Raw genomic sequence first — 24,085 nt, forward strand, 5'->3', positions numbered from 1 at the left:
GATTGCCACCTCAACCATCAAAATCGGTTAATTCGTTCGCGAGATATCGTGGAAGAAAGAAATGCTAAAAAATGGTTTTTTACAAAACAATGGCATACAAAAGTATTTGCGAGCTCGAAGAGCTCGAAAATATATTCACAATAATGTTTTCGAGCTCAGCGAGCTCGAAAACAGCGGGAAGTTTTGGGGCTGGCCCGCAGGGTCAACTGACAGACCGATTTTTTTTTTCATGTAAATAATGAGCAAAATCAATCATTAACTCATAATTTCGGGTAGGACCGAGCAAAGTTGGGTATGGCAGCCAAAATCGGATACGATCAAAAATTATTTCGAATCGAAATTTGTTACTTTACAATTCGAAATTTCTGGAATTTATTTCAATTATGAAAAAAATTTTTTTTTCACAATTGAAAATTAGTCTTACCCTTTATTACTCTTCAGCATAATCACCTAAATTATTAATGTCACGATATTTTCTTAATGTATTTAAAATAATTAAAATTTTTATGACAAAAAAATTGAACTAATACTAAAGTCATCACCTCAAATCTGTTAATTAGTTTATAATTAACTTTGGATAGTGCGCAGTAATTTTTTTTTTATAATTTCCTACAATTGATGATTGATATTTTTTGTTCAACTCATCAAAGCTAAATATTTTTTCAAGTGAAATTACGTATTTAAAAAAAAACCTTCATTTTTAAAAATAATTTTTATAAATTTATTGGAGCAAAAAAATTATCCTCAATTTAGCAAAGAGATAAGTCTTACTACGAAGTTGTTATTTTTCGACACTTAAATTTTATCGTCCGTGTAAAATGATTGTAAGTCTGATGAGCTATCTGTTGGTATCATGTCGACTGTATTAAATTAATAAACAGGAAACCACGAAGACCGGTACATCGAAAGCATAACAGACTATCGAGCGTTAATCGGTATAATAAATAATCCGTTACGGTTCATTAATCCCTTCAACATCTTTTGAAAAACTTTCCAACAAAAAAGACATTAGCATTTATATTAAATACCGATATGAAAATATATTAAATCGTCAAAAGTATATTATGTTTAAAAAATGATTGGAAAAGAATATCAGTGATTGGAAATAACAAAAGTCAGCTTATATTATTCTCAATTATCGTTTATTCATGAAAATAAGGGAATCAACAAAAGCTCTCGAGATATTTACGAGCATGATATGGCTGCGAGTATAGAGCACTAGCTGCTGCTGCTGCTGCTACTGCTACTGTTGGGCTCTATAGTATAAGAAATACACGCAAAAGCTCTAAAGGGGCGCGAGGGGGGTTTGGGTAATCAGTAAATGCGTCCATCAGCGGATTACGGGGGGACCACACTCTCTTCCATTTCTCTCTCCACTTGATCCATCCTCCCCCTCACCCCTCCCACCTGAGCTTCTCTATCCTGTTTTTATCCACCACCTTTTAACCCACCTCTCAGTTCCTCAACCTCATTCGCTCATTTCTTTCTCCCATCTCTTACTACAATCACTTATTTTACTTCTGTTTCAATTTTTTACCGACGACGTGTTTTTACACCCATTTTAATGCTTTTTCATACAAATTAGTTGTGATCCAAATTCCAACTCGTAATTATTAATGAGATTTTAATGCAGTCATTAAATTTTAACAATCCCCGTTTAAAATTTTTCATAATTAAATACAGGAGAAAATTCATCGACAAAATTTAATGAATTTGATATTTTAAAGGAATATCCAATTTATGACATTTGAATACTTAAATAGTTAATTAGTATCGATTGACACGATTTCTAATTGAATTCATTTTGATTCGAGTTCGGCTGTCAAATGACTTCCAACTTCTGGAATTTTTCACCCCGTAATTTTCAGTACATTAAGAAAATCTGGTTTATTTATAAAAATTTTTATAAAAATAATACAAAATTTAAGAAAAATTTTTTTCAATCGATTCAAGTTGCGGGTCGCGATTTCGCGGTCGATCAACTTTGACCTGATGGAGTCTGCTCAGTAAATCGCGAAAAATTGTTTATATTGAAATTAATAATGCGCATTAATAAATTCATTAACTTGTTAGCGAAAATATCGAAAGTTAGTAAAAAGTTGATAAATAAAAATATTTTCGATGTTTACTTAAAAGATAGTAAATATCAGAGCTTGTCTATTTAAATTGGCTCGAGAAAGTATGAGGGGTGGGTATCGGCGTTAGCGAAGTGGCGTCGGCACTCGGGGTGGAAGTAAACAAGTGAACAGTGAACGAGAAAAAGACGTGGCTGTGTGATGAGGTTTATAGGCGAGGGTGGAGGCGATTGCTGACCGTCGGCTGCAGCCCGAGTCGGGAGTCTAGTCTCCCCAGTAGTTATATATATATTTATAGAAGACTACAAAGCAAATTGAATTGTAAATATAAAGCGTTTAAAAACAGAAACTCGCAAACGGATTCCCTAATGAGTGGCAAGAGGGAGTACTAGTACGAATAACAATACTGGAATACATTAGTCGCTTGAAATGCTACGTACTAGTGGCGTTTCCGCAAAAAGTCCTAAATAAAAAGGCCTCGCGCAAGTATAATTGGACTGAGATTAGTCCCAGACTTTTCTTCGTTGACTGATCAAAAAAATATAAGACGTCATTTTTTTACTGGGCATATTAAAAACTAATTGCAAGTTCATTAAATTCAAATAAAATGAAATCGTGTATTAATTAAAAATTATATTCAGTAAAAACAATGAACTTTTTTGGGCTATTAATTAAAACAATTTACTGATCATTAAATAATTTTTTTTGTACATCTTTTGTGTACACTGATAGTAAATATTTTACGAAATATTCCCTATTAATTAAATTGATAATAATAATGAATATTATAAAATTAAAAACATTAGAAAATTTGAGTCGTTTACAAAAGACCGTCGGATTAATTAGCGAAAGGGAAGCTTGTTAATACAAGCGAAAGTCAAAGTCTAAGTAAAAAGTGGCGAGCTTGGGGTATTTTACTTGAGGCGAATATCACGCATAAATGAGCCAGTGGCCGGAGGTGCGTTAAACAATTTCAGCTAATGAACGAAGTTAATTACCGCGCTCTGAATCACTCTCTTTTTATTTTACTTTTCATTTTTTTATTCTATGTATACATATATATTTAGCCATTATGTATTATATTCACCCCAAACCCCTCCACTCGTCTCATTTAATTTCTCGCTTTTCCTTCAAGTTTCTCCACTTCCTTCTCCCCGCCGTCCAGTCGCGATATATATTCCGGTAGAATAGCTCGAGAGAACGTCAGAACCTCGGCCAATTATAAAGTTGCACCACTAAAATTGGTTACAAAAAATTATCGTACAGTGCGAATGAGTGAATGAGAACTCTGTTTGAATAGTTAATGCCCTGTTAAATCAGCAGATTTATCTGTGGGAATATTTATATATTTTTTTGAACGTGTCAATTATCGACGCATTACACTGTGAATAGAAAGTTTTTCAAAAGACCATGAATTTGAAATAAATAAGATACTTAGAGTAAAAAAAAAACTTTAATATAAATGGTGGCAAGTGTGTTGTTGATACCACCTATTCAATAAATTCAATTTATACGGATTTAACATAATAATGAGCTTTTCGAAATTTTGCTGCTACCAATTCAATTCATCAATTAATTCCAATTTAGTCTGATAGTCATTATAAAAAATAATTCAGGATTTAATTACACATTAATAATAATTATTCATTTTTTTTCACTGACTTTAGTTAGAGATACAAATTTGGGTCTTCAAATTTTTTGATATTTTATCTATCAGAAATGGCTCTTTGATCATTTTGAATTCTTTTGAAATTTTCAAACAATTTAATTCGGCTGAACGACCAATTGGCTGCCATTCGAAAGGAATCAATTCTGATCGTGTCGACGTTGGATTACTGGAATAAAAACTTGCAATGTTAATTTTGTTTGTTCAACAAAATTTTGATTTTACAGATACATTATTAATATTCAATTAATGAAGTATAATTAAATACCCGGTTTTCGCGAAATTGGTCCATAATTCCAAAAATCTTTGGTGATTCAAAAATTCTATTGACCCGGGCTTATGTGATGGTTCGATTCCGACCTTTCTGCACCATTTTGGATAATATATATATCTTAAGTCTTCAACGTGGCAAGTTCCTATGAGTAAAATTGTACCTCATTATTGTTCTCACATATACAAGAAATATTACTTATTATAATAATCGAAAATCATCGGAAAATGAACCTTCTAAATCAACGCGGGTTATTTTCTGCATCATGGATGTTTCTTTTGAGTAATGATCAAATTTGTACATAAAAGTCGGTACCTCTGTAATTTTAGTTTGAATATCAAGCGTGCGATGGATGTCGATAACGAAATGTGCGGCAGTGATCAAATCTACGAACTTTTTAACGTTTTCCGGTGAAATTTCACTACCGCCCATAAAAAACTGTTTCATATCCCTATATGTGATATTTATATCTTTCAAATTCTTCTTCGCGTGTGGATGTATCAATAATTCTTCTTGGTTGTCATTTATTTCACCGTAATTATCGTTTTTCAATCCTAAGTTTCGAATTTAACAATATAATTATTATTTGTTCTATATACAAAATTGAATAATTTTGATACTAATAATCATATATACCGTCATTACCTGAAAGAATGATAAGACCTTCATGGGAAACGTGGCCAATTATACAAGGTACTCTAATACCCGATTTTACAGCTTCTTCAATTGGAATTCCCAAAAATGGATCTTTTGATTTTGAATCCACTGATGGCCCAAATACATTTATACTAAATAGTCTGTCCTATTACAATAATTTCTATATTATGGTCAAATTGAGAACAAAACATATATATTAATATTTGCTATTAATACCTTCCATGTCAGAAACGATTCTTGTGCCTTTATTAAATCAAATACATCAATCCCTCTTAGAAACTCAACAAGTTTTTTTGAATCACTAATTTTATTTCCCAATATCGATGCTAACTTTTCAGCTTTTCCTTTCATATTTTTTGGTGCCCGTGCCCATGGATTAATAGCAACTCCGCTTTGTAAAATAGCCTTATGAAATAGTCCTACCCAATGAAAAATCCAAAAATAATGAGCTCAATGGTGTCACCGGGACGCGTCTCAATTTCTAATACTAAACTCAATGCAATCATACCTTGGGCAAGTGGAGAAACAGTCAAATAATGAACAGATGAACCTCCTGCACTGTGCCCTATAAGTGTAACATTATTTGGATCCCCTCCAAATTTCGATATATTTTGACGCACCCACTTTAGAGCATGAACTAGATCCTTAAACCCTTGATTACCGGATACTTCTTCATCATCTAAATTCAAAAATCCTACCACCATTCAAAATAAAATATCTTCATTGATTTGGGAGTTATGATTATATGTATAAATGCTAATTGTTCAAAAAATTCAACCTAGTACTCCAAGTCGGTAATTTACTGTAACTAGAACGATTTCTTTTTCAATGAGGTAATCTGGACCATGAGTTTCATCGTTGCTGGTTCCAAAACTAAAATTTCCACCGTGGATACAAAACATAACAGCTCTCAGTACTTTGGGATTCAATTCCGTCGTATAGACATTTAGGTACAGACAATCTTCCATTCCTACTATTTTTCCGGTAACCCAGTTGACTTGTGCGCATTTAGGGCCGTATTCAATCGCATCCTTAACCCCGGACCAAGATTCTGCTGGTTCTGGATCCTGATAATTGTCGATAAGTTGTTTATAATCTCGAAACATCGAACACATTTTCGCTATTGACTAATTTTGAATACAAATAAATTTTTTGTTTATACAAAACCTTGAATCGTAAATCTCCAATCGGCGGCCTCGCATACGGAATGCCGCGAAATGCGTAGAAATGAATTCCATTGATATTGTTTTCTTTGATTCCACGCAATTTTCCTTCTTGCACTTCAATAATAGGTTTCATAATATTATCGATAGTTGATTGTGTCTTAATGACAATTGAAATTACTCGGGCCGGTATAAAAGCTCTAATTGTTCAAAAAAGAAAATCAAACTGAAGTACCGTTAATACCCAGCAATGCTTCAATAAAATATTTCAAGAGTTTCAAGTGTATTTTTATCATGTGGTTATTTATAAATATACATAATAATTAAAACTTTATAACCAGAATTGTACTTAATACCAAAAATAAATTTTTACCGAATTCTAAATTAGTCTAAAAGTAATTTTATGTAAGCGGAAACTGCCAATTAGATTGTATTTAATAGTCGAGTTTAATTGTTCTTATAAGCTATTATTACATTTGGGAATTTTTCACGACGACTGTAGTATTTAACTGCTTTTCTATTAATATCACTAACAATAAAAATTGATCACGTAATAATTATTTATGATATTGTAATAATTGTTTTGGAATTAATCTAAAAAAATATCAGTACTAAATTAAAATTTGAAGGCTTATTGACCGATTTATGTGACGTGCATTCTATATTTTGAGCTGATATTTTTTATGTTGATGTTTCAAAATATCTAATTTCAATTTAAGGATCAAATTAATTTTTATTTGATAACCACTTTTTTTTTCATTAAAAATGATCTATGCAGCAGAATTATTAATGGGAATACTAATTTTAATTATAACATTACATTTCTACTTTACGAGAAATTATAATTTTTGGAAATCACGAGGCGTCATTGGACCAAAACCATTGCCAATTTTTGGAACAATTCACGACATTATAATCGGCAAACGCTCAATCGGAACATACGCAAAAGAGATCTATGATAATTATCCAGCAGAAAAATTTGTCGGAGTATACGGAGGCTCAAAACCCATTCTAGTTCTCAGAGACACCGAATTGATAAAAGATGTATTGATAAAACACTTCAACGTTTTCATGGATCGTGGATTGGGTTACAACGAAAAACAAGAGCCGCTTTCTGCACATTTGGTTTCACTTGACGCAAAGAGATGGCGCTTATTGCGCCAAAATTTGTCGCCAATGTTTACTTCCTGCAAGCTCAAAAACATGTTTTATCTTATTGCTCACGAGTCCGATCGTATGGTCGAACAGTTGTCACTTTTTGACGGCAAGGACATTGACATCAGAGAAATAACAAACAAGTACACTATCAATGTAATCGGAACCTGTATTTTTGGACTGCAGATTGACAACGCGAGCAATATTTTCTACGAAATGGGCCAGAGATTTTTCAGGAAAAATTTAAAGAACAAAATGAGATTTCGATTGAGAACTTTTGCTCCATTCTTGTTCAATTTAATTGGCAGCTGGCTCACGGATTGGGAGCTCCAAAATTTTTATATAAACCTTACACGCGAGAATATAAGTTACCGTAAAGAAAAAAGCATCAACCGTCACGACTTTATTGATTTGATGGCCAAGTTGAAAGATGAGTCTGATAAAGTTGATAATATGGGTAATTTTTGAAGCCTTTTGTTCTCTCATTATAGTTCCAATTTCCCAATTATCAAAATTATAACACAGATATTAATTTGTTTGCTTAATTAGACATAACATACCCACTAATAGCAGCCCAATTATTCGCTTTCATGGTTGGTGGCTACGAAAGCTCGTCCATAACAATAAGTAACTGCATTTATGAGCTCGCATTAAATAATGATGTCCAAAATAAATTACGAGAAGAAATAAACGAATCGTTTATCAACACCAGAGGCGTTATTACGTATGATCTGCTCAAGGAAATGAATTATCTGGACAAAGTATTCAACGGTATGCTTATTTGGCTTCAGTTTTATTATTATATCATACGCCAACGGTAAATTTTTGATTTTTGAAATAATTCACAGAAACATTGAGAAAGTATCCTCCGATAAATTTCACGATGAGGGTGTCATCTGAAAAGTATACGTTTTCAGGAACTAATTTAACGATACCAAAAGGAGTTATAATTTGGATTCCAATAATGGGTATTCAAAAAGATCCAAAATATTATCCAAATCCTGAATTATTTGATCCAGAACGCTTTGAAAATGGGAAAAGTAAACGTCCGCCGATGAGTTACTTACCTTTTGGTGACGGTCCTCGTAATTGCATTGGTATAATTATTTGAATTACGTTATAATTATTTGAAATGAAAATTAAATAAGCCTGATATCCACTGGAATTATCAAAGAATTAATTTGACTCGTGGAAAAATAACATATTTATTTAATAAATAAACACTTTATAACATGAATTATTTACAGGATGGCGTTTTGGAGAAATTCAAGTAAAAATCGGACTAATAAATTTTTTGAAAAATTTTAAGGTACACGTTTGTGAAAAAACTGATAAAAATTATACCTTCGATCATACGGCATTTTTTTCAACACCTTTAAATGGCATTCACGTTAAAATACAGAAAATAAATAAATCTGATCATAAATAATTGTATATATTTTCAAAATACATATTATAATTAAAAATATAAAATTCAGTGCTTAATATCCTGCTTCATTTGTTTTCTACAAATTAACCATAGAGATTTCAATTACTCTAAAAAAAAATAGTATACTGAGGTCTAGTTGCCTTCATAAATAATTACACATGCACTCATATTTACTTGCAACAGCTTTTCGAAGCACGCGTGTTGAACCTCTGCACACACACACATACACACACACATATGCTCGCACACTAATTAAACGTACAAAAACACTTACACACATTAAGCTGAATATAACCGGGACGGTAGCGATTCTCGGCGTACACATTGGAGCTCTTTTCGTTAAGCCTTCTCCTTTGGCTGGTGGATGCGGTCAGACGGAAGGGGTTGAGAGGGTAAGAGAGTGAAAGGAGCGCGGGGGCTGAAATGAGAGAAAGGGAGCTCGGAAGGGTGGCCGACGTCAAGTGGGGAGGGATAGAGGCGGCCTTTAATTAACAGAAAGTGGTTCATTAGAGCTTATTCATTAGAGAGAGCGCGCGTAATTAGCAAACTCCACCCTTTCTCCAAACCTCCTTTCGCGTTTCACCCTCTACACACTTTCATCCCTCAGTAGTTGTTCTTCTCGTTTTTATCTCTCTCACTCCCACATCATCTTTCACATCTCTTCGATGCCTCTTTGCTCTGTTTATTACTCCGGAGCTTCAACCCTTTCTTTTCCTTTCATACTTCTTCTACTTTTCCCATGATTTTATTTCGTTTTCGTATCGCTATTCCAAAAAAATCACACATTTGATTTCCTACACTTGATTACTTTCTTTTCATAAACTACTGTAATTAAAGTGGAATTTTTTTTTCTAAACAAAATGGAAATCGAGATAAAATTGATCAGAAATTTTTAAATAATTTATTGATGACTGTAATTAGAAAATAAAATAGAATAATTACTACAGTATTGTGAAGCCAAGAGACAGGAGCTTTAGATTTATTTCTCAGTAACATATAGATATATATTTATATATATATAACCAGCAACATCATTACCGAGCTAAACGTAGTCTGGGACTTAGAGAGAGTAACGAATGTACATGAAAAGAAATGACAACGCGGTGAAGAAAAAAGAGGAACTAAAACTTCTAATTACCGTAGAGCAACGTGGTGGCGATCTAATGAGGTGACCTGAGGCAAAAACAAACTTTTCCCAACTATAACAAGACCGATTTATTATAAAATGTTTACATTGCAGTGCCGAGGACTGAAAAATACAGGAAAATTGTGTATTTTTTTTTTCCTTTTTTTTATTTCACTCTATTATTTTATCTGTAAAAAATTAAATTGAAACGTACACCAATTTGCGTGGATATTTTTTTTGTTACGTACGAATGGATCACGTGAGAAGGATGTTGTTATTTATTTAATTGAATACCTGCGGATTAATTATTTGAATTGTGAGTACTCGTTAAACTTTTAACGACACAATCTATATATATTTATATATAAATGTAGATTTTTTTACTCTTGTTTCGTATGTTGGTTAAATATGTAAAGAAACTCAAAAAATTGTGGCACTAATTAGCTTCAATATACCACTGACGAGTTTATATATTTGTATATCTACTCAGATGTGGATCATATGCAACAGTCGAGACGACGGAGTCAGGTATGCATGTCCAATTAAGGTATCATAAGTTTACGTTAAAAATATGTATTTCATTTTTTTATTTTTAGCGAAAATTTTTTTATAATTTTACTCAATATGACCAGCTTTGATTTTTGTTTTAAATTTTTACTTGCTCTAAAAAAATAATACTGCACTAATTATTAAATTAATTTAAAAAAAAAAAAAAATTAATTGCACTTTTTTGATAATTAAAAAAAAATTTGATATCAATTGAAATTATATTCCAATTATTTTGCTGATTGGAAAATTAAAATGAATCATTAAATTGTTGTATTAATAAACAAAAATCTAATTAATCTGCAATGAATTTGAGTAATTAAACGAAAAAATATAAAAAATTATAATTGTCTTAATTAATACATTCTCTTCTCATTCATCCGAATCTCTTTAATCTACGGTAGTTTATAAAAAATCCTACAATTTAATTATTAATTATCGGTATCAATTTAAATTACGATTTTATTTTCGAAGATCAAATTATCCGTGGGAAAGAAAAGTAAATAATTTGGCTTCCAGTGGAAATTAAAATTAATAACAAATTACTGCTATTTTCTGTAGACTTTTTAACTTTCAATATTTGAAAAAAATTATGACAGAATTTCAGTAGTCATTCAATTTTTGTTTTTTATTTCCGAGCAAAATAGGGCAGTCCCAAATAAAATAACATTAGCAGCCTAGGGGGCTGTCGTCCCTCAGCCTCCCTTATAAAAAATTTTCGGACTGATTTAAAATTCAAAATTTTTTGATGTCCTAACTAACCCCATTACTATTTCTGCCCTATAACTGCAAAAAAAAAAAATTCAAGCCCAATTTTTCATACTCACTGCAGCTCATCTGTAAATTTTCACACTTTCCATTCCAAAAATTCATTAAAAAAAAATTGAGCAATTAAAGCGCTGCCTTAATAATAATAATTGACAAATAAAAAACTTCCATACCTAATCTATCGGAAACAAAGTCTTAATTAATGATTCGTAATTCACCATAGCAAACAATCGTTATTATTTCTTTTATTCATAGCCTCTTATTCACGAACTTTCTAAAATCCTCCTTAAGGACCAAGGACCTTGTTCCTCTTCGCCTCCACCATCCTGTCTTTCTTTTCTTCGGTGGCTCTTGCTCCCGAGTCCCAAGCTGAGTCAAATAAGATTGACGTGTCCCCAGTTCTGTTTTGTTTTTAATTAATTGAACGTTTCTGCGCCTGCGTCTGCGTCTACTCCTCCCTTATTATATACACACACCATAACACAGCTCTTGTGCGTCCTAAATTGGCAGGACGGCATTCTAATGCAACGGCTGAGGCTGAGGGACAGGATATCTCAAGAGGCGCAAAAAAAAAGCTTCGTTACCTTCCACCCAAGTTCACCACTGAATTCTTTCCTTTCCTTTATTTTATTTTTTTTTTTATTCGTTCGTTATGTGTGCACTCTTTATCTACTCCCTGTATCCCTTTTCCAGTTAAGTGTCTTTGCCTCATTCTTTCTCTCCTCGTTATGCTGCCAGTAAGCAAATATATACATATACATATATATATACATATACATTTGTACATAAATAGAGAAAGAGGATATAAAGGGACGAGTGTAGTCGCGAAATTTGGAATAAATATCGGCCACACTTAAATAGGCAGTAGACCCGCCAGAACTAAGCCGCCGCCCGCTAGATGCTCAATTAAGTAAATTTATTTTACCCAATGCCCGATACGAAACTGTAGGGTCAGCTGGTCAGTGTGGAGATGTTTAATCGTTGCATCTATCTGTCTATACTGCAAGACTCAAAGGGGGAGAAATCGCGATGTAGATAGTGGGAGAGCCCAATGCCAGCAGTAATTGACGGATGCCCGCCCAACCAATCATTGTCTGATCTTAAATCTGAGATCCAGCCATGGTAATTAGGATCCTTGGTATAATAAATTTATTATACTTAGTGTATATTTATAATTAACAATTACAATTTCATTTATTCAAATTCGTTTTTTTTTTTATTTGAATATATATTCATATTAAAAAAAAAAATTTGTCCCTTTTCCAATAAATATTTTGAAATTTCCTAACTACAACTACTAATTAATAATTAACAAAGTTAATCATCAGTTAATGTGCCGTTAAATAAATTAATGACCGTCGACTGTGAAAATAAATGGAAAATTACAATATAATTAATAAACTAATAAATGAAAATGAAACTTGATAATAATAACAAGAATAATAATTACAATGATGAAAGCCGTGTAGTGTAGACTATAGTAAAGTTTAAACATTGTTAGGATGATAATTATCGGTAGTGAAATATCAATTTCACAATATCAAGTAACATCAATATACTTCTTCAATGCCGATAATTAATCAAGCTACCTAATTGGATGGCTAATGACGAACTACTCGTCAGTGTAACGCTCAGCTCACCATACACACAAAATAACTAAAATAAAAAACCCTGGCCCCTTTTTCACCCACCAGCTTTTCAACTGTGTTCAATTCATCTATACACTATTTCAAAATACAACACCCAATAGCTCTCCCCTCCCTCCCTTACCCCTTTCCAACCCTCCTTCTCTTCCCTTCCCTGGTCTCTCTCCATCAATAGCAGCTATATACATTTACATATTGAACATTTGGTTCAACTGCAATTCTATCATGTCAATCAATTCTGTATCCAATTAAATCTTACATTATTTTATTGAGTTGATATATATCACCCATTCATTATTACCAATACATCACACTGTTCCATACATCAATGGCCCTTTCAATAAAAAATTATTTTAATTAGATTTATATATAATTGGATCGCGTTCATTGATTTTTCATTTTCCTTTAAAAATTATTTGTAAATTCACTTCCCAAATAAATAAATTTTAAAAAAGTACACAATCATAACATTTATTCAGAGTCAAAATAAAAAAATTTTTTAGGCTTCGTAATATACATTAAGGTATTAAAAATGATGATCAACTAATAGCAGGTGGGATTACTTTTCCAATTGTCGCGAAATGCTTTTGCTGTTGGAATTCGTAATCACTTGTATACACATTTATTTATATTTTTATTTATATATATTTGTGTGAAGTTGACAGTGTGTGGGAGTTAGAAGTGTACAGAATAAAGCATATGTAAGACATACCGTCATGTCGTTGAGCTTTTACAAATAACGAGACAGTAAAAATGTGTGAATCCCAAGACACTTTGCAGCTTACATAATGACGGATTTTTTTTTTACGTTCCTTTGTATCAACTTCCAAGTCTCGCGTCTAAATGTTGAATCTGCGTATTAACAGAGTAGCACATTAGACAATATTACTTTTGGGACATGATTTTAAAATAAGAATGCTTTTTAGTTCTCTTGCTTTGAAAATATACTTTTGTTATGAAATTTAAATAGGTCAAATTAATCAATTATTGATGCTGTCTAAATCAATGTACAAAGCTCTAATTTCGATATTAGTTTGACAATTTATGGATGACAAAAAATGAATGCTGGATGTGAAATATTTTTGATTGATTTTAAATTAATTAGAGAAGTGTGTTGGGATAATTTCCCTAGATGGTTGGAATTGTTTTGAGATAAAAAGAAACGGATGAAAGAAAGGTCGGTTCGTGCTGCGGAGAAGGAAACAACGGGGTAAAAAATAATAAACAAAAAAAATACCTAAAGACAGTAGATAGTGTGGGCTGGTAAAAAGAATAAGATTCAAGAGTGCTGTGGTAAGTTGTGTGTTGAACTCGGAGGGTGTTGGTCATTAGTTGATTGGCTACCAGACAACTCTACTTTTCTCTACTCTACTCTACTCTACTCTACTATATTTCACTCTACTCGTTCTCTTTAAGTAGTATCACAGACATCACTAACGATTGTGTGGGTGTCGCTCTTTGTTAGCACCTTTATAAAAGTGTAAAGTGAAAGTCTTGTTGAATTGTCAAGCTTGTAGGATTCATTTTTAGTATTTTTAAATTTCAATGCAGTTTAGAAAAATATATAAGAAAATTTGGGCAAAATGGTGGATTTTTTTTAATTTAATTCTCTGGATTTTGTATTTTTTTCTTCTAGTTGACGGGAATAAGAAAAATAATTTGTAAAAAATATATATATATATATATATTTGAAAAATAATTAACGGACGTTGAGTTGCTGATAAATAATTGTGCAGGTAAAATCTAGCGATCGAAAAAAAATTTCTGTTGGCAAATTTTCGGATCCCCCTTTGTGTCCAAGTCTCTTATTTTATCAATGGGGCTTTCGAGTGAGGAGTTTACGTGTTGATGGTGGTGCTGGTGATGGGATAGAATAAATAATCGTGTAAATTGTAACAGAGAAAGAGAGCGAAGGGACCAGGCGGATAATAACGAGAATAGAAGAGTATAAACAGTAAAGAATGGCTGAAAAAAATGAAATAAAATGCATCGAAAAAAATAGATACGTTCAGATAAAATTGAAGCACGTATCGAAGCTATACGTTATTGGAACACGTTTTATGAACTGAATAAAATATCGCTAGACAAAAGTACAGTGCCTTGGGTATTTATGGTGAGTTATTGTTTCACATTACCGAGAATCGGCTTTCAAATTAGCTTTCAATATGACAAATAAAAATTGTCTTTTTGTCTACAATATTTTTTTTTATCGATGCAAAAATTTTTTTCGTATGCGTATTAGTAGAAAAATTTCTCAGTGTGTGTATGAAAATTAGTGGCGATGATAAATTAAAAATTTTTTGTTTATATGAAAAAAAAAAATCTTTTTCTACATCATCCAGCAATGAAGCAATTACATGAAATTCTATTAACAGAGACAATCAGATAGAACGTAGGGATAGTAATCGGGCATCTTGTTGACTGAATCACAGGCAGTGTCCACTCGTCTAAAATGACGTGATGTCTGTAGAGCAGAGTAGTGTAGTAATAGTAATAGTAATAGTAATCGTGGTATAGAGTATTGTATATAGTGGTAGAGTAGACGGATTTGGTCCTTTGCCGTGCAAGGCAATATGTTAATCAAAGCACGAGTGATAGCCGGAGTTGGGTACAATTTGCAGTAATGGCCTAATGCGATCTATAGATATATATTTCAGCTGTACTGAGAACGATGGCGGTGTGCTGTGAGCTTCGTCGTATCGAGTCACGGTAAGTGGATTACCAAGTTGGTGGTGAGAGAAACCACCCTCATCCTCATCCTCATCCTCATCCTCGTCCTCGTCCTCATCCTCACTCTTATTCACCCGCTCTGCCTCCATTTCACAAGGACATTGTATCGTCTGTCTTCTTGTGACAAACTGCACTCCAAGTATATAATGCCGACTGCTATCATACATTTTTATATATTTTTTTTTACTGCATCAAATAAATTTAATAAAGTCAGAATTTTTTTTTTTAATTTTTGTTAGTAAGTTAAATGGAGTAATTTTTTATTACCGTGACTGGGAATCGAACCCACGATAGTTAATTTGGTAATTAGAGGGGTTAGAGTCAGATAATTCGAAAATTTTGACAGCTTCCGAATGATAGGATTTTTTAAATAATTAAAAAACTTACAATTAACTAAAAGCTTACGGGTAATTAAAAGAATTAGATTTATTAAAGTCGATACAAATTATTCGTACACCTCTATAGTAATTAAAAAATATCATGAACAAGAATCGGAAGCAAAAGAAATAAAGGTATTAATTAAATAAAAATTAAAAAATTTCCGTATATATGATTACGTTTGATTGTTAAAGAACGCCGAGTGGTGATTGCAGCCGCAAGCTTTTCGCATCGTCAAATATACATGCCCATGCTAAAAGAATTGAAAGCCTTCCTGCCTTTTATTTTTAAATTCTTGTTTTATTTCTATTTATATTTTTTATTGTCAGATTCTTCTGGCTGGCTCTTCTATTTTATCGGCGAAATGGAAACGTCGAAACAGGAATGACAGGAATAGAAGGAAGAGGAAGAAGCGAAGGAACGAAAAATAGTGCCGTTGATTTCCGTGCGTTTTCGTACGTCAAGCGTAAGCTCGTTTCTAATTGCGGCAGTAGAGGGAGGGGTGTATAGTGCCGAACAAAAAATTAAATTCGTTTCTGTGTGATGCAAGCCAGCGGTGAAAAACTTTATATCGCTCCTTGTCTCATTTATTTTTATTTAACTGTCTCATTCTACCTATTCTACACGTAGAAAAATTTTTACTCCCAATGTCTGCAGATATAAAAGCCTAAAACAACATTTACTGCTACAACCTCGCAAAGATCTTTTTGTATTTTTTACGAAAAACTATCGCTCACTCTGTCCCGGACACGTGCATTTGGCTTCATGTGAGAATGTAGTGAAAAAAACTGCGTGTACACGGCCAGAAATTAATTAGATTTTCTTCTTTCCCTCATCGGACGAGCCGGGCGATCTCTCGTCCGCGGCTTTGGTCCTTCTGATTCCCTTTCATCCCTTACTTTTTAATTATTCGCACAAACCGAGCGACGATATTCTCTTTCTCAATTTAGCTTCCACTGTCTTTGTCTGGCTCACTTTGGGTTTTATCGTGATAGTTAAATCACCAAACGCTGTGTAACTATATACCACTTGAGCGAAAATTGTTCTAACACGAGGCTCTGTGTATGTCTGTCTGTCTGTCTGTGAGGGTAAATTTACTAAAATCGAGAATTAAAGTCCAGGCCACGGTTAATACGAGACGAAAACACACGGATTTCAGTGATAAAGTGATGGACAAGTTTTAACCGACGTTGGTTATTGCTGTTTCGTTCGTATGCTTTCAACTGATTTAATTATATAAAACTTACTCCCCAGTAAATGCTCACATTTTATTTTTATAAATTTATTATAGATACGTATAACATCCTTTTTACTTTAAATTTTTGACATTTGTATTTTCATTTTAATTTAAATAAAATTTACCAGAGTGAGTTGCCTCAAAATTTTAATAATTATTTTTTTTAACACTTTTATTTTTTATTGCATAGAAAATCATATAATTAATTCAATTTTTCTTTTTTAAAGAATACCCCATTTTTTTCAAAAAATGAAAAAAAAAATAATTGCTAATTAAATGTTAAGATTTAAAATTTACATATTTTTATTTTCGAACTTTATGATGGGCATTAATATCTATATATATATAAATTTTATCCGTCAGATGAATTTAAAAGCTAGAGCGATTTAACAGTTTGCGACCAAAATTGTCAGAGTGACGTCTCGTTGTGGTCGTGGGTGTATATTTAAAAGCGGGACTAAACTTTCGCAAAATACTGACCGCAGAAACCAAAAAATATATGTTGTTATTATATGTAATATTCTGTTTTCGACGTGTCATCAGTTGTCATTTCTAAGAGGTATAACAGACACCTGGATATTTATGTCCCTCTAAAAATCCGAGTTTCACGTGTATTGTCACAGTAAATAATCCAGTGTGCATTAAAAAAATCTAAAGGCAAATAAAAAATATCAAGTGGGATAATAAAATTTATTTTAATGGGTAAAATGAATGATAAATAAAATAAAAAATAAAATACGGGAAAGATAAGAGGCAGAAAGAACGAGAGTGGATCAAGATTTAAACGACAAAGCAAATCGTGCTAAAGATATTTCGTGCGCTTTTATAAAGGCGTTCTGGGGAATAGCTTCTGGTATACCGCACCACGTTAACCTATATAATATGTACTCATGCCACGACATGGTACGCCACTGATGCTAGGACCATGCGTCATCTGAGCCATAAAAATGTAATAGCTCCTTAAATAACTCCGCTTGTACCATATTTATGTCGTGTCCTCTTTATGTATGTACATCTATACATATACATATAAATATGTATATCCTATTACGGCAATACACAGTCTATTTTATTTTTTTTGTATAACCACTTTTCCAAGCATCGTCCTTGGACATTTGCGTTTGCCACGACTATCCCTCTAGATACTTATCCTTTTAGGATTTCGAGAAAATCCGATTTTACTGAGCTCAAAAAAACATCTTTTCAGCTGTACAGCTCTCTATTTATAAGATATTCCTATTTATCTAGAGCTGACAGATTATTTTTATTTTTTTTCTTAAATATTCACTCAATTTCTTCTACTTCATCAAATGTCTTATAAAAATTCATATTTTATCCTCACAGCCTTAACATTTTTTTTTTCTGTGACATTTTTAAAATTCGCATCAAAAATGAGAAGTTTTTTAATTCTCTTAATTTAAGTTCTAAGCGCCCAGTACACGAGTTCATTTACTTGTGCGCATGCGCAGTCGGGCGTTCATTTGACGGGGCGTCCATTTTGTGACACACTTAGTATTGATAAAAAAAATTTTTAAATGGTTCAAATTAACATTAATATCAAATATATGACAACAATGAGGCCTCATTCATTTTTCAATACATTAAATTTATAAATAAAACGTTCATACAATTTATTTAAAGTTTTATGTTTTTAAAACGATGAATTATGTAGAAATATAAATAATATAAAATATGTTTTAGTTAAATATGTACATGGGTTAGTTTTAGTGTCTCACGGAAAATGTCCGATTTTATTTGGATGAGTGTAAACAAAAACGGTGTTTACTTTGTGCTCGTGTGTTTCATCGTCTTCATTTTTGTCCGAGTGGTGGCTGAAAATTGAATTTTTAATGCGCCTCAATTTTTGGAAAAACGATACCAGGGGATTAGTTTCTTTTTCTTCTTCTTTTGGCTGCTGGAGAATTATTTGCTGGTTCAACGGCACTTGGACCACTATTCCCGGTTTCGACTCTTCATGACGGTCTGCAATATGAAGTATTCATTACAATAAATTTTTAATCCAATCTAATTAAGTAAATAATCAAATTAATGATTAGTATCAGAACTGTCGTCTTCAATGCAAGAATTCTACTGTCGCTTATAAATTTAAATCATTCCGATACTTCGTATGATAAATCCACATGACAAAATAACCAGTCTATTATAAAAAAGACTCCAATGAATAAATATGACGCTATTTTAAGTTTATTGACTCAGTTATTCATATAAAAAATTTATATTCTATTTTTATTTTTAGTGACATCCATTAGTCTGTTCGAATATTAGTCTTGATTATTTCTTTATCAGCTTCAGATTTTTATCGAATAGAGATATTCAATTCCTTTCAGTTTAATTATTAAAAATAAAAGTCAAAAACTGAAGTATTATAATAATCACAGTCGACAAGTTCACATTTTTATTTATTTTTTACTGGTTTCGCTTTCTACTGACTAGCGGCATTGACGCGACAGTAATATAAAAAAGGTGGTTTCTAAAAAAATTTAATACGATAATAAATATCACAGTCCACAAATTCAGGATTGTAGTATCAAGTAAACCAATAATTAATTTTCAAGTTCTTATATTTAAATTAAATTATTAAGCTACTTCCTGATAAAGAACGATACTTGATAACATTATTTTAAATTAATTTCTTCCGTTAATCGAATGAGAAAATTCTTGATAAGACATTAACTAAGAAAGTAACGGATTAATTAAATTATAAAATAATTGAGTTAAAAATAGATATCCCGACCGTGATAAAAATAAATTTGAATTGACAATTTTATCACATGCGTTTAAGATTAAAATTTTGAAATTTTCAAACAATTTTTGTCTTTATTTTTTTTTAGTTGCAGTGGATCAGTACAGTACTTTTTACACTTTTTTATTTCTTAATTAAGTCTGAAAATTTTATTAACTGCTTTAATAATTTTTTTAAGCCTACGACTCCTTAGATTCTGTGCTACACTCGTCCTATTCTGTATCTCATTTATCAAACCGATAGGAAAATCACAAAATACCTCAGTCGGTAATCGACTAATACCTCCCAGCCGCGATTAGGTTCGATCCCAGTTCCCTAGATAATTTTTTTTCTTTAACTATTGGATTAATCAAATTTACAGAATGAAAATTTAAAAAAAATTTCTAATTGGCTACACGGAAAAAAATGATCTATATAAATTGAGAATGACAAGTAAAATAATGACAAAGTGATCAGTAAATACCATCATTCTAGATAGTAATTTTGTCATTTATGATTAAAACGTGAATAATTACAGGATAAGTATGAAAATTTATTGTCTATGTAAGAAAAAGTATTAATTTGAACTTTAAAAATCGTAACTGATACTTAGAAAATAGACGACACGTATTACAAAATTTACTATTTGAATATTAAAATTCCCCATATTGACAACCGGGTTCCGGGTTATAATTTCAAATAGTAATTTTTAAAGTTTATTTTTTTTCCGTCTATAAACTCAATGATTAAAATTAGTAATTAATAAAATTATAAGCAGTCAATATCTAATACTTGCCTACACTATTTTCCTCCCACCAAGGGCGATGTCCCAAAGCCGTTGACAAACTGTCTAAGCCCAAGAGATGATGAAGCTTAGGATCAGGGACACTTTTATATTCTTGATTACTCCATCCAAGGGACTCTAACTTATTCCTTAAATTCAAAAGTAATTTTAATTATTTACACTCCATCCAATCCAACCTCTACCAATTAACTTAAATAACTAAACATACGTATGCAAATTATCAAGTTCATTTTTGTCAGGGGCCTTAATAGATTTTGACTGATGAACATAAACCGGATAGTAATGAATGTGATAGTGATGAATATCCGAGGGCAATTCTTTTTTCAACTCCTTCTTTTCCCTCAATGTATCGAAAAAATCCATTAATACATTTTTCGGACTAAAAATATATGAAATGTAATTACAAAAAAAAATACATGTATATTTAAATAAATAAATTTCAAAAAAATCAAACGTACTAATGAAAAAAAAGTGCTTGTGAAGTAGTAGAGAATAACAGAACAATAAACAATAAAAACTTAATATTGTAGAGAGATAACATCACTGTAATTTTCACATTTATTACTACGAGTATTTATTCAAAATAAAACTCCTGCATAAATTACAACCATACTATACTATAACGAGCAACACGTCAATAACATCACTAGTTCACTTGTCGCTGAGAACATACAACTGAGAATAGCTGTACATCACGATACTCTTTATATCCCATAGCTCGCTCTCACTTTGAGTTAGTTTTCTTTTTATTTTTATTGAAATTACTTACAGCAAAACTACACCCGGCTAAACTGGAAGTTAAATTAAATTATAGTGACTGTAAAAAATTGCATCAATAAATAAATTAAAGTCAAAGTCAAAATTTTGAGTGTCCATTTAAATTTTATTAGACGAATGACATCCACTGATTTTACAACTGGGTAAATTTACGTATGCTCATTATTTTTTTTTAAAACTAATGCGGCTGGCAAACAGTTATGATTTTTTTTGCGTGCTTGGACGTATGCATATTTATTAATGGATATTATTGTTCGGAGTATGTAAGTAGGCAACAATCAGTGTCTAGAATGAAGAGTAATATGCTTGTGAGTAATCAGCAGCTGTCAGTGTCACGGTGATCTGGCCCACTGGCACAGTGAACTTGATTAATTATAAAAAATATTATTATTATTATTAATCACTTTTGAGTAGTAAAAAATTTACTGAATATTAATTTTATTATTATTATTAAGGTTTCGGTCAACTGTACGGTAGTTCAAATTTTTCAAACTTTAAGCGCGAAATTTTTAAATTTCAAAAGTTATGTCTTTTAGGAAATATCATAAAAAATTTTAAATTTTTCCGAAATGCTTTAAATGAGTCTAGAATATTTTTGAATATTTCCGTTCTAGAGTTTTTCTTATTATCCCGACTAATTTTGAAATTCGTACTCTCTAAATATGAATAAGTGAAATAAGTGAATATTCATTAATTCTGAATGCCAACCGAACCACTTTTTGAAATTAGTGGTTCGGTTTGCACTTGGAATTAGTGAATATTTACTTATTTTCACTGATTCATGTTTAAAGAGTATGTGATATTAAAAATTTGAACTCTGTCTCGGGTATTTAAAATACTTTGAATTTTTTCAGAAATTTTTCTTACAGTTAAAATATTTTCGTAAAACTTTTCCCGTAAAATGAATCAATTTTTACTATCAGTTTTTTTTTATTAATAATAATAATTGAAGTATTTAATAAATTTACTATAAATACTTGATCGATGTAAGTGTAAAATATGAGAGCAAACTATTTATTAATTTTTTTTTTTGTTTGCTTGTTTATTTCAATAACTTGTTTTATTTTTTATCAGATTCTCAAGATAAATTAATGAGTAAAAGTAACAAGTGTTTGGTTATAGATGAAAATGAAATAAAAAAAGTGCAAATGAGAATAGATATAGAGAAGAACTTTCTCGCGAGACATCGAGCATACGCATTTATTAATTTTTTTTTTTTATTATGGGTTATTTTCTCTGAATCTAATGGTGGTTTTATTATCATAATAATTTAAAATATCTATTCATTATTTATCAATATTTACTTAAAACAATAATTGAACTAAAATTAGAAAAAAAAAACAATTTTCTTTAGCAAAAGAAATGGGTGTGACCTAATTAATAAATGAATAAATAAAAGCTGGATAAATATAAACCGGGGAGGTATTCAATTAATTAAAGAAAATATTGAATTAGTGTACAAATGAGTAGGATAGTTAATTAATAGAAATAATAATAATAATTATGGTAATAATGAGGAATAAAAAAATAATAACGAATAAATAAAATAAGAGAGTCGGGAGTGTGTGTACTAAAAATATAACTCAAGTTATTCAAACTCGTTGAAGCTCATCTAATTAAACCCGTGCTTTTTGTTTCAAGTACCAGTAACGAGTGTTTATTTTAAAATCCCACGGGACACTAATTGACCGCAAGCCTTCTGCAAGAGCGGTCCACGAAACCGGACGCGTCCAACTGGCAAAAATAAATAAGCCGTCTCGACGTCGGTTCGCGGTGTTCTAACCGTTGATAAAACGAAGACAAACTCGAGCGCTCAGAGTGGAAAGGAGAATAAACCACTAGGAAAATGTACGTTTATTTAATAATAGAGACTCCAAAGGGTCAATAAAAAAATACAATCAAGGACCATATCTGACCTCTGCGTCATTTAATACTCTGCGATATTTTCCATATGAATATATTTCGACCAACTTCAACTGACTATCGATTGATTGATTTTATTCTCTGCAAATCTAAATTCATTGAAATCATAATTTTGATTAATGACCAAGTTTACAGGATTTCGAAGAAGAAAGTTATTATAATATACTACTCCATAGCATGTAACCCATACAAAAAAAAAGAATCAGCCCATTACTGGGTCGTGAATGGCTGCCAATTTTCAATCAATCATCGGCCAAAGCTTGGTATCAAGAGCACTCGATCAAACCGTTGGCCAACGAACGGCGGTTAATTGTGCGCCGTTTTTATAAGCAAAAAGACGGCTGCCAATGATTAACCATGCACGGGCCAGTATACTTAGCCATTTATTGGCCAATCATTGCAAACCAGGCATCGGTCGATATATGGGAAAATTTCGAAGCTCGGCGACTTTCTATGGGAAATGAAGTGTAATTTCTATTAACAACAAAATCATAATTAATTACTGGCTAGATGTTCTTACAGTACCAAATTTGATGGGTAATTTTTACTCAAAAATTCTCTGCGTGTAATTAATGAGTCGCATCCCGGTCTCCTTTTAAAATCTTCAGATTTCAAAATTACAATAATAGTGTACGTAACAAATAATTAATTAAAAAATAGTCTTATTTATTAGACGTATTTTTTAAACGACTAAATTGTCGATTATTGCCGAGGGTAAAAACGATTATTAAATAGCCACAGTATTAAACATTAAAAATAATTTATTTACAGCCCTTATTAATTTAATGAAAGAAATTACTATTTTTCATTAAAACCCTAAGATTTGTAAGCTTATTCTTAGTACAATTTTAATTATTTATTTAGTAAAGCCTGATTGAGTTTTTAAATAAAATTCAAAGTCTAATTTAGTTAATAACGGCTGCCTTTTTTTTTAATGGACTACCCCATGCGAAGAATTTAGGTGAAGTAAATTAAATGATTATAAGTTGA

General features: G+C 31.5%; 3 protein-coding genes across 3 annotated transcripts; 1 reads left to right on the forward strand and 2 right to left on the reverse strand.

The window, feature by feature from the left end:
• Positions 1–3,629: 3,629 nt before the first annotated feature.
• Positions 3,630–11,210, reverse strand: LOC130667646 (juvenile hormone esterase-like). Its single transcript, XM_057469381.1, has 9 exons — positions 11,030–11,210; positions 5,837–6,032; positions 5,448–5,736; positions 5,178–5,363; positions 4,886–5,088; positions 4,658–4,814; positions 4,246–4,566; positions 4,010–4,157; positions 3,630–3,910 (listed from the first exon to the last, which is right to left on the reverse strand). The coding sequence occupies exons 2-9, from the start codon at positions 5,966–5,968 to the stop codon at positions 3,739–3,741; spliced, it is 1,608 nt and encodes a 535-aa protein (XP_057325364.1). The 5' UTR covers positions 5,969–6,032; positions 11,030–11,210; the 3' UTR covers positions 3,630–3,738.
• On the forward strand, positions 6,622–8,820 carry LOC130667371 (cytochrome P450 6B1-like). The gene is made up of 5 exons (XM_057468882.1): positions 6,622–7,444; positions 7,537–7,758; positions 7,836–8,084; positions 8,235–8,377; positions 8,701–8,820. Exons 1-5 carry the CDS (start codon positions 6,622–6,624, stop codon positions 8,818–8,820), a joined length of 1,557 nt encoding a protein of 518 aa, XP_057324865.1.
• Positions 11,211–15,640: 4,430 nt separating the features above from the next.
• On the reverse strand, positions 15,641–21,182 carry LOC130668529 (uncharacterized). The gene is made up of 4 exons (XM_057470866.1): positions 20,854–21,182; positions 20,604–20,774; positions 20,387–20,523; positions 15,641–18,830 (listed from the first exon to the last, which is right to left on the reverse strand). The coding sequence occupies exons 1-4, from the start codon at positions 20,934–20,936 to the stop codon at positions 18,580–18,582; spliced, it is 642 nt and encodes a 213-aa protein (XP_057326849.1). The 5' UTR covers positions 20,937–21,182; the 3' UTR covers positions 15,641–18,579.
• Between the last annotated feature and the right edge of the window lie 2,903 nt (positions 21,183–24,085).

The sequence above is a fragment of the Microplitis mediator genome, chromosome 5, assembly GCF_029852145.1.
Source record: "Microplitis mediator isolate UGA2020A chromosome 5, iyMicMedi2.1, whole genome shotgun sequence".
In the NCBI taxonomy this organism is placed as follows: Eukaryota; Metazoa; Arthropoda; class Insecta; order Hymenoptera; family Braconidae; genus Microplitis; species Microplitis mediator.

Coding starts and splice junctions, on each gene's coding strand:
- LOC130667646 (XM_057469381.1), bottom strand. CDS start 5,968: ATGAAACCTATTATTGAAGTGCAAGAAGGAAAATTGCGTGGAATCAAA. Junction 5,737..5,836: donor TTGGAGATTTACGATTCAAG/GTTTTGTATAAA, acceptor GACAATTATCAG/GATCCAGAACCAGCAGAATC. Junction 3,911..4,009: donor ACCAATTTCGCGAAAACCGG/GTATTTAATTAT, acceptor TTTTTATTCCAG/TAATCCAACGTCGACACGAT.
- LOC130667371 (XM_057468882.1), top strand. CDS start 6,622: ATGGGAATACTAATTTTAATTATAACATTACATTTCTACTTTACGAGA. Junction 7,445..7,536: donor TGATAAAGTTGATAATATGG/GTAATTTTTGAA, acceptor TTGCTTAATTAG/ACATAACATACCCACTAATA. Junction 8,085..8,234: donor CGGTCCTCGTAATTGCATTG/GTATAATTATTT, acceptor AATTATTTACAG/GATGGCGTTTTGGAGAAATT.
- LOC130668529 (XM_057470866.1), bottom strand. CDS start 20,936: ATGTTATCTCTCTACAATATTAAGTTTTTATTGTTTATTGTTCTGTTA. Junction 20,524..20,603: donor GAACTTGATAATTTGCATAC/GTATGTTTAGTT, acceptor TTTGAATTTAAG/GAATAAGTTAGAGTCCCTTG. Junction 18,831..20,386: donor GTGGGAGGAAAATAGTGTAG/GCAAGTATTAGA, acceptor TTCATATTGCAG/ACCGTCATGAAGAGTCGAAA.